The sequence below is a fragment of the Orycteropus afer genome, unplaced genomic scaffold (genome assembly GCF_000298275.1).
Source record: "Orycteropus afer afer isolate SDZICR_OR568_19922 unplaced genomic scaffold, OryAfe1.0 scaffold00028, whole genome shotgun sequence".
In the NCBI taxonomy this organism is placed as follows: domain Eukaryota; kingdom Metazoa; phylum Chordata; class Mammalia; order Tubulidentata; family Orycteropodidae; genus Orycteropus; species Orycteropus afer.
The window spans coordinates 8296243-8307800 of NW_006921615.1; the positions used below are offsets into that span (position 1 = coordinate 8296243).

The 11558-nt window shown below is 37.5% G+C and overlaps 1 protein-coding gene across 1 annotated transcript in view; it reads right to left on the reverse strand.

Moving 5' to 3' along the window:
• DHTKD1 (dehydrogenase E1 and transketolase domain containing 1) overlaps positions 1 to 11558 on the reverse strand; it is a 95031-nt gene that overhangs the window by 20159 nt on the left and 63314 nt on the right. The window contains exons 11-12 of the mRNA XM_007935432.2: positions 6663 to 6813; positions 5100 to 5206 (exon numbers count right to left, since the gene is read on the reverse strand). Of these exons, the coding sequence (XP_007933623.1) occupies positions 5100 to 5206; positions 6663 to 6813 (258 nt within the window). The remainder of the gene's footprint in view (positions 1 to 5099; positions 5207 to 6662; positions 6814 to 11558) is intronic.

Below are 11558 nucleotides of genomic sequence, written 5' to 3' on the forward strand. Positions count from 1 at the left end.
AAAAAAAAAAAAAAGAAGAAGCATCGACCCATGTCACTTTAGTTTTGTGTATTTCACTGTATATAAATTATATTTCAATAAAATGCATTTAAAAAAAAAAACCCTAAAAGCAGCTAAAAAATGAAGTTGTAAAGTTCAGAGCAGGGAAACTAAATAATTTTGGAAGATCCTGGTAGGGCAGGATACTGTGGCACAGCTCCTAATCCCACTCCAGAGGCAGTGGAGAGAAAAGTGAGATGACAAAATCCTGATTAATACCCTCCACTTTGGAGAGAGGTGTTGAGTAGGCAACCCTAAGAAAAAATAAAGGCAAAATCTTCTAGAGTAGAAGCTCTTACATATCTCAACGGGCTGCCAGGCTTGTCTCTTCTAGTGCACTGCATCCTATTAAATCGAAATGCTACACTCCCCAGACGGGGGCAAGTTGGCCCTTGAATAGGGTAATTATTGGAATCTCAGAAATAAGAGCCGAATTTAGCAAGAATTCTCAGCCCAGTAGGGCTTTTCTCTCCAATTTACAAGTCCTCAGGCTCCAAAAAGTGGAGGCTATAGTCAACTGTTCTTCCCAGGAGATAAGGTGGCACCAATTGATAATGATAGTTAAGGACTTCACTCACTCGTTATTAGAGCATTATAAAGTCTGGACAGAGTTTCCCCAAATAACCTAACCAAAAACCAAAACCCACTGTCACTGAGTTGATTCCAACTCACAGCGAGCCCCATTGGGTTTCCAAGGCTGTAAATCATTATGGAATAGAATGCCTCATCTTCCTCTCACAGAGCAGCTGGTGGGTCAAACCACTGACCTTTCTAGTTAGCAGCCCAATGCTTTAGCCACTGTACCAACAGAGTGCCTTCAAATAACCGAAGATAAGATGAGAAGAAATTACATACTAACAAAATAAATATCATATAGCCTAAATAACTTTTAATTAAAAAAAGAAGGGAAGCAGTATACAAAAGGCAGACAGTTTTAAATAAAACACAAGCAAATTAGATGAGAAAAGAGTGCAATGCTAAGAAAACTAAGTGAGAACCAAATCTACTATTACAGAACAAATATATAAATAAGAAAAACCTAGAAACAGAGTAAATCAAACAAACCAAACACACTGTTGTCAAGTGGGACCCAATTCATAGCGGCCCCTCCTTGGGTTTCCGAGCAAGTATCACTATGGAAGTATATTGCCCAACCTTCCTTCTGGGGAGTGGCTGGTGGGTTTGAACCACCAGTCTTCTGGTTAGCAGTCAAACGTCTTAGGCAATATGTCACCAGAGCTCCCAGAAGCAGAATGGAGAGGGATAAAAAGAAATGGCATAAAGAAATGGAACAAAGAATTTGAGATAATCACAATAAAAGCAACAAATACTCTTCTCTGGTGGTGTAGTGCCTAAGGCATTTGACTGCTAACCACCAGGCTGGCAGTTCAAACCCACCAGCCACTCCTAGGAAGGAGGACTGAGCAATCTACTTCTGTAGAGATACCGCCTCGGAAACCCAAGGAGGAGTTGCTATGATTCGAATCAACTGGACGGCAGTGAGTTTTGTTTTTTTTTTAAAGCACTTTACATATATTAATTCTTATACATGATTAAAAATGTAATTAATGGTATAAACAAAAGGTTTGACATCATAACAGAGAAAGCAGATTAAATGATAAAAATAATAAACAGCAAATACTTATGTGAATGGCAGTTATTATTGTAAGCAGTGTGTATATATTGACCATGCTTCACAGCAATGCTATGAGGTAAGTACTATAATATTATTAATATTGTCTTGGTGATTTTATGTATATGTAGATGATCCTTGCAATACTCTTGACTTCTCGGTTCCTTAAACTCTTGTCCTCTAATAACTGTCCTTGCTTCTACCTTAACAATCCATCCCCATGGCAATTCTTCGATATGATCAGTAACAGGAATCCCTCCATAAGTTCTATTTACTCATTCCATCTCTGACCACCACTTTCTGTCCTTCCAGCTCACTCCTTTTAATACTTTGACACCAGAAATCCTTCAACCTCCTTGAGATCTCCAATCTAATAAACCCATAACCCTTTTTAGTGTCCTTCACTCTTATCATATCTTCTCCTGCCTCCTCGCCTAGCTTAAATTCCATAGTTGATCATTCTAATCATTCTTTTCTATATACCTTTGACTCCTTTGACCCTTTCTCATTCCAAACCATAACCTTAGTGTGTTAGTTATCTAGTGCTGGTATAACAGAAATACCACATGTGGATGGTTTTAACGTTTATTCTCTCACAGTTCAAGAGGCTAGACAGTGGCTAGAGGAAGGCTTTCTCTCTCTGTCAGCTTGGGGGGAAGATCTTTGTCTCCTTTCAACAGCTGTCGGCCCAGCATTCCTTGGAGATCCCCATGTATCTTGGCATCAATCTTTCCCTGGGTCTAGGATGTTTTCAGGAGCTCTGGTAGCATAGTGCCTAAGGCACTTGACTGCTAACCAGAAGGCTGGCTGTTCAAACCCACCAGACACTCCTCGGAAGGAAGGTTGGGCAATCCTACTTCCGTAGTGATACTGCCTTGGAAACCCAAGGAGGGGTTGCTATGAGTCGGGGCCGACTCGATGGCATATAACAACAACAACAACAGGATGTTTTCAGCACAGGGACACTGGGACCAAAGGATGTGCTCTGTTCCTGGCTCCTCTTTCTTGGTGGTACTGAGGTCCACCCCTTTCTGCTCACTTTACTCTTATAAGATAAAAGGTGTTGCAGACCACATCCCAGGGAAACTTCCCTTACATCAGATCCGGGCTGTTACCTGCATAAGGGTATTGCATGCCACCCTAATCCCCTTACAACTGATTAGCTGATCACATCAGATCACAACATGGGAGATGTACATGATTACATAACTGCCAACTTGTATAATTATATAACTGCCAAACCACTGAGAATCATGGCCCAGCCAAGTTGAAAAATATTTTGGGACATAAAATTCAATTGATGATACCTAGTTAATCCTAATTTTCCACATATTCACCTATGCAGAGACTGTAGCTGGAAAAAACACATAATAGCATTGATTTTATCTCATATTAACATCTTGACCAAGAATCTCAAGTGGGCACTTAATGCTGCTAGACTATGATACTATAGTTCCCTAATCTACTCATTCTACTCCTCTCTCAAATGATTATTTCATTCTTTTCAAACCCCCCTCACCTCTTCCTCGATCATCACCCTCAGCTAATGACCTCAGAGTAATTCTAGGCTTCTACCACATCTACTCATGTATCTGCACCTTGCAATAACTATCAAAGAGGAACTCACCATGCTCTTCTCTAGAACTGATTTATCCCTTTGTACACTACATCCTATCCTATCTTGTGCACTTAAGGAAATCCTTCCAGTTATTCTACCCTATGTCTTAAATTATCATTTTTCTATTGTTGTTCTCTATTGGATCACTCCTATCATCATATACAAATGCTTTTATTTTCCCCAAGTTTAAAAGAAAAATAAACACATCTGTGGTAAACTGATTTTTACAAGGGTGCTAAGTCTGTTCAGTGGGGAAAGAAGAGTCTCTTTCTTCGATATAAGTGGTGTTGGGAAAATTGTATTTCCACATGCAGAATAATGAAACAGGATACATGCCTCATATATACACAAAAACAAATTCAAAAGGACTAAGGACCTAAATGTAAAAACTAAAACCATAAAATTCTTAGAAGAAAATGTAGGGGCAAGGCTGTCAGGCCTAGCTTTTAGAAATAAATTTTCTATGTAATACCAAAAGTACAAACAGCAAAAGACTAAATAAATAAATGGAATCTCATAAAAATAAAAAAAAACTTTTGATCATCAAAACATTTTATCAACCAAAAAAAAATGTAAAGATGAGCTACTGACTGGGAAACTGTCTTCAGAAATCACATATTTAATAAGCATCTAATAACAAAGATATATATATAAAACTTTGACAACTAACAAAAAAAGGACAAATAACCTAGTCATAAAATGGGCAAAGGACTTGAATAGACATTCCACCAAAGAGGACATTCAAATGGCCACCAAACACATGAAAAGATGATCGACATAATTAGCCATCAAACCCAAAAGCCAAACCCACTGCCGAGTCAATTCTGATAATATGGGGAGGTCCATAGGGTTGCCAAAGCTATAAATATGGAAGCAGACTGCCTCATCTTTCTCCTGTGGAACAGCCAGTGGCTTCAAACTGCTGACCTTTTGATTAGCAGCCAAATGCCTCAACCGCTGTACCATCAGAGCTCCTTAATTGGCCACCAGAGAGATACAAATCAAAACTACAATAAGATACTGTTTCACTCCTATTAAGGTGTATAAAATAAAATAATAATAAAAAAAAATGTTGGCAAGGATGTGGGAAAACTGGAACCCTTACCCATTGGTGGTGGAAATGCTGTAATGGTAGAGCTGTTATGGAAAACAATGTGGCTGTTCCTCAAAACAAAAAGGAGAACTACCATATTATGATCCAGAAATTTCACTGCTATGTATACATACAAAAGACTTGAAAGCAGAGACTTTGATACTCGTACAGCAACATTGACCGCAGCATAATTCACAATAGCCAAAAGAAGGAGACAATCGAAAAGCCCTTCAACAAATGAATGGATAAACAAAATGTAGTACCTCCATACAATGGAATACTACTCAACCAGTGGGAGAAATGAAGTCTTGATACATGCTACATGCAGTATGGATAGAGCCTGAAGACATTATGCTGAGTGAGAGAAGTAAATCACAAGAGGACAAATACAGGAACCACTGATCTGAAGTACTTTAATTGCTATAATATCATATATTTTCTATACATATATTATTTATTGTATATAAATACATAATATATTATCTACATATAATATAGATATTGTATGATATATATTATTTATATATGTATCATATACTTTATATATAAATATGTATACTTATTTTCTCCAAAGAACATTGCCATTGCATCGGATCTGTTTTATTCAAATATTACAGTGTCTTATAGTTTAAAGTACAGGAGAAAGTTCTATGTCTTTCAAAGTACCTAGAAAGCAGAAAAAAAGCTTCTTATAATCCAGAAGGCATTCAACATACCTGCAAAAAACGTTCTATTCGACAGGATGAGTGTTCTGGGCCAGCCCCATCATAGCCATGTGGAAGGAGAATAACGATTCCACTTTGTAGGAGCCACTTGGCCTCTCCTAGAAAAGTGTGATATATAGAGTAAGAACTCTATGAAGCAGGAACAAAACAGCCTGACATGACTTTACTACTGAGACAAATGTTAGTGTGATGTCAGGCCCCCGAAGCTATCTTCATGACTTATAGCTTCCAGCATTTGTTATGCCGTACTCACAAAAAAAAAACAAAAACATTTTACTGGGTGAAAGCCTCTGATGATACATGGATTGGGCTTAAGCAAGTGGAAAGACAAATTCAAAGATAAAAGTCCTGTTTTCCAGAATAGCATGTTCCACTTTGATATCACCTCAGACACAAGCCTTAACAAGAATGGGCAGCTCCCCTAACAAATAATGATATAACAAAAGCATACGACTAGCACAATTTCGCTAAGGAAAAGGAAGACATGGAGAGGTGCACAAGAGGTACAGACAACAAAGGCAAATACTGCAAATACTATTTCATACACAATACTGCATTAACAGTGAGGAAAAAAAAGAATGGGCAGCTCCTACTTTTCCTCAGAACACAGCTTATAATACAGGTCGCTGTCCTCAAACTGAAGTGGCAAACACTTTAAAATAGTCTGCATATGCCAACTCCAGTCAAATTAAGGCAGTTTTCTTCCTCACAACTACAATGTTATAGAGAAACACAACTAAAAGAAAGATTAAAAATGTACAGTCAAAACTTGACAGTAGTTACACCCAGAAAATGGAATTGAGGGTCTGGGATATTTTTACTTTTTACTTGACCTATTGTTCATTTTTACAATAAGCAACCACTGCTTTTGTAAGTGATGATAATAAAGGCAATTTTATATACTTTATTACTTTCAGATACTTGAGTGTACCAAGATTTAGGGAAGTTCATTTTCAAAGTTGCTATCCACTCTCACCAAAAATCTTCACTACGTCATCATTGTTGTTGCTATCTTTTTAGTTGCTGTGGAGTGAATTCCGACTCATGGCAACCCCATGTGTGCAGCGTAGAGCTGCTCCATGAGATTTTCAAGGCTGTGACCTATCAGAAGCGGATCACCAGGTCCATCTGCTCAGGCACCTCTAAGTTAGTTCAAACCACCAATCTTTCAGCTAGCAGTTGAGCGCTTAACCATTTGTACCATAACCTATCAATTAATCATGTTATAGTTGTTCAGTGTACTACTAGAACAAATCAAAAAGTCAAACAGTCTAGGAGCTACCACATATATCCAGTGCTTTCTACAGACACACTTATTCCCAGGAGATGGACAGGTGTTCTCTGCATAATAGCTGAACGGTCAACCAGTCCTCATGCTAACAGATTTAAATGCTCTTCCCAGCAGCTTATTTAACTGTATCATAATCCCATGCTCCACTGGCTAACTCTCTGGAAGTGTAATGGTACATAGAAATCTCATAAGTAGCAACACCCCTTTGCAAGTCCCCATGAGGCTGCCACATATCTATTATACATCCACAAGCTAATACCAACCTCCAGAAATGAAAGTGTCAAAGATGATCTGGGCACCATTGAAGAAATCGCCAAACTGAGCCTCCCAGAGGGGCAGTAACTTAGGACTTTCAATACTCATCCCATATTCAAATCCCAGGACAGCCTCTTCAGACAGGGGGCTGTTGCTGACCTAGGCCAAAGCAACAGAACAGAAACACTATCATGCAAGGGAAGAGCTGACCTAAGTCAGTAAAGGTAAAACATTTATACAAACCTCTCAAAGTAGAGGGGAGGTGCAGAAAGAAGCTTTGTTTTCATTTACCACCATATTCCTTTGAAAAAGAAGGTCTACTGCTTTCTGTTGATGATGCATATTGGAAAAGTTGGGACAAAGAGAAGAGATAAAAGAGGTTGAAATGTGCCTGTGGCTTCCAGCCAAACAATAGACAGGCATATGAGTTGAACGTTTACCTGAGGTAGATACACCCCTTGGAAAGAACAAGCATGGGAGAAAGAAGGGCTGCTTATTGCACAGGGAGACAGCTCAGGGGGCAGGAGTGTATGGAAAGATGGACATAGGAAAGAGTTAACTATCGGGAGGAAGTAGGAGGAGAGATGTTGCATTGTGGTAAATTGTGGTCAATATCATGAGACAAAGTGTATGTGAACTGCTGTATGGAAAGTGTATTTGCTCTGTAAATTTTCACCCAAATCACAATTTAAAAAAAAAAAAGAGGTTGAAATGTAGGTATTAAAGTTTTCTTCAAGGATAAATACAATTAACTTCTCAAACGACCCACCTTCAGAGTTAAAAGTAAAACTGCCATTCAAACTTTCTGAAAAATGTCATGAAACAAAGGGAGGGGGAGTTACAAATTAAAGGCCTACCCTTGAGGAAAATCCATTACCCTAACTAACATCATATTTGTAGAATCAATGAAAAGAACTATCATAATATGTTAAACTTAAAAAGTTTAAAACAAAATTACATCTCTGAGGAGACAAAAAGCACAGACAATTAAAGGCAACATGATTCTAAACTGAATTTTAGGAGTAGATGGTAGGAATGTAGCAAAGTATCAGTGCTAACTTTTGATTGCAATGGTTGTTTTGTGGTGGTGTGTGAAAGATAGATAAGACAGTCTGCTCCTGTAAACATTTATAGCCTTGGAAACACTACAAGGCAATTCTATTCTGTCCTATAGAGTTGCTGTGAATTGGAATTGACTCGATGGCAATGGCTTGGGTTTTTGTGGGGGGAGAATGTAGTGGTATCCGAGAATGTCCTTGTCTGCAGAAAATATACACTTTAAGACATCAGGTTGACAACTTGCTCTGAAATAGTGCAGGAGGAAGAAAAGTTTCTGTATCTAAATTTTATGTAATTTTCTATTTGATTCAAAATTTTTTTCAATATTTAAAAATACAAATATTATTGGTTATAATTTGGTTTTATGGATATTATTTGGCAATAAAAAAGAATGAAATACTCTTACATGCTACAACATGGTTAAACCTTGAAAACATTATGTTAAACCAAAGAATCCAGTCACAAAATGCTACATTGTATATGAAATGTACAAAATAGGCAAATCCATAGAAACAGAAAGTTGATTCATGCTTGCCGAGGAATGGGAAGAGGGAAGAATCCAACTGCACAGCTTCATGAAAATACTAAAAATGTATTCATTGAAAGGAAGCATTTTATGGTATGTGGACTGTATCTCTAAAAAGTTCTTATTAAATTGAAAAGCTCAGAAAAATATCTCTGTGCTATGATTATAACTATAAAAATCTGTGACATAAGGACAAGAACTCAAACACAACACAAAATAATGAAAATAGATTGAAAAAAAAAAAGGAAAGAAAATAGATGATTTTCCATCATCTACATAATAGGTAGGATTGTATATCTACAATCCTAGTAGGTAGGGTTGTCTGTCAGTTTGTTGTTCTTTGGTGGCTTGCATGTTGCTGTGATGCTGGAAGCTATGCCACCAGTATTTCAAATACCATCAGGGTGACCCAGATTGGCTAAATTTCAGTGGAGCATCCAGACTAAGACAGACTGGGAAGAAAGACCCGGTAATCTACTTTTGAAAAAACTGGCCAGTGAAAACCTTATAGATAGCAGTGGAACACTGTCTGATATAGTGCCAGAAGATTGGCCCCTCAGATTGCAAGGCACTCAAAATATAACTGGGGAAGTGGTACCTCCTCAAAGTAGGGTTGACCTGAATGACATGGATGGAGTAAAGCTTTTGGGACCCTCATTTTCTGATGCAGCACAACTCAGAAGTTGTGCTGCATCAGAAACATCAGAAACATCTACAAACATTCATTAGTAATTGCAATGTGCAATACACAAAGTAAGAATCAAGGAAAACCAAAAGTTGTAAAAATGAAATGGAACACATAAGGATCACTAAACTAGGTATTAATGAGCTAAAATGATTTTTACTGACTTCTGCCATCTGAAATTGATCAAGCATGCAATCAAGATAATTACTAGTGATTGGAATGCAAAAGTCAGAAACAAAGAAGTAGTTGGAAAATATGGTGTTGGTGATAGAAAGGACACCAGAGATTACATAATAAAATTTTATGCAATTGTATACAAGACCAATGACTTATTCCTTTTCTCGACAACATAAACAGGACTATACATAGACCTTGCTGATGGAATATTGCACAGGACTCAAATCGACTACATCTGTGGAAAGAGACAATGAAAAAGCTCAATATCATCAGTCAAAACAAGGCCAGGGGCCAACTGTGAAATAGACCATCAATTGACCATATGCAAGTTCAAGCTGAAGCTGAAGAAAATTAAAATAAATTCATGAAAGTCACAGTACAACTTTGAATATATCACACCTGAATTTAGAGACCATCTCAAGAATAAATTTGACATTGAATACTAATGGCGAAAAAATTAAATGAGCTGTGGGATGACATCCAGAACACCATACATGAACAAAACAAAAAGTCATTAAAAAGACAAGAGAGAAAGAAAGACCAAAATAGATGTCAGAAAACAATGAAACTTCCTCAGAAATGTAAAGTAGCTGAAGTAAAAGGAAGAAATGAAGATGTAAAACAGCTGAAGAGAAGATTTGAAAGGGTGGCTTCAGAAGACAAAGCAAAGTCTTATAATGAAATGTGCAAAGACTTGGAGTGAGAAAACCAAAAGGGAAGAATGCGCTAGGCATTTCTCAAGCTGAAAGAACTGAAGGAAAAATTCAAGCCTCAAGTTGCAATATTGATGGATTGTACAGGGAAGATATTAAGCAATAAAGGAAGCATCAGAAGAAGATGGAAAGAATATACAGAGTCACTGTACCAAAAAAGAATTGGTTGACATTCAACTATTTCAGGAGGTAGCAAATGGTCAAGAACTGATGGTACAGTAGGAAGCAGTCCAAACTGTACTGAAGGCATTGGCAGAAAACAAGGCTCCAGGAATTAATGGAATACCAATTGAGATGGTTCAACAAGTGGATGCAATGCTGAAAGTGCTCACTCATCTATGTCAAGAAATTTGGAAGACAGCTACCTGGCCAATGACAGGAAGAGATCAATATTTATGCCTGTTCCAAAGAAAGGTGATCCAACAGAATGAGGAAATTATTAAACAATATCATTAATATCACATGCAAGTAAAATTATGCTGAAGATAATTAAAAAACAGTTGCAGTACAAATATCCAAAGGGAACTGCTGGGAATTCAAGCCAGATTCAGAAGAGGGCAAGGAGGGAGGGATATCACTGCTGATGTCATAAGGATCTTGGCTCAATGCAGAGAATATCAGAAAGATGTTTACATATGTTTTGTTGACTATGCAATGGCATTAGACTATGTGGATCATAATAAACTATGGATAACATTATGAAGAATGGGAATGTTAGAACACTTAATTGTGCTCATGCAGAAATTGTACATAGACAAAGAGAAGAACAAAAGAACACTGCATGGTTTAAAATCAGAAAAGGTGTTTGTCTGGATTATATACTTTTACTATACTTATCCAATCTATATGCTAAGCAAATAATCCAAGAAGCTGGACTATCTGAAGAAGAACATGGCATTTGAATTGCAGGAAGACTCATTAACAACCTAACCTGTGATATGCAGATGACACAACTTGCTTGCTAAAAGTGACTCGAAATACTGATGAAGATCAAAGACTACAGCCTTCAGTATGGATTACACCTTAACGTAAAGAAAACAAAAACCCATAACATTGGGAAAAGTGGAAGAAAGGTAAATTATCAAGGATTTCATTTTACTTGGAGCCATGATCAAGGTCTGTGGTACTGCACTGGGAAAATCAGTTGCAAAGACCTCTTTAAAGTGTTAAGAAAAAAAAATGTAAAGATGTCATCTTATGGACAAGGTGCACCTGACCCAAATCATGGTATTTTCGATCACCTCAGATGCATGAAGAGGTGGATAATGAATAAGGAAGATCACAGAAGAACTGATGCCTTTGAATAACAGTGTTGGTGAAGAATATTGAATATACCATGGACTGCCACAAGAATGAGCGAGTCTGTCTTGGAAGAAATACAGCCAGAATGCTCCTTAGAAGAGAGAATGGTAAGATCTCATCTCACATACTTTGGATATGTTATCAGGAGGGACCGGACCCTGGAGAGGGGCATCATGCTTGGTAGAATAGAGGGTTAGCAAAAAAGAGGAAGTCCTTCAATGAGATGGAGAAACACAGTGGTTGCAACAATGGACTCAAACATTAGGTAATGATTGTGAAGATGGCGCAGGACTAGACAGCATTTTGTTCTGTTGTACAAACGGTTGTTCTGAGTCAGAATCGACTTGATGGCATCTACCCATATTACTGCATATGTATAAATTGTCTTTTCTGATTTCTATTTTAGCATGAGCTATCTAACACATTAAAAAAAAAAAAAAAA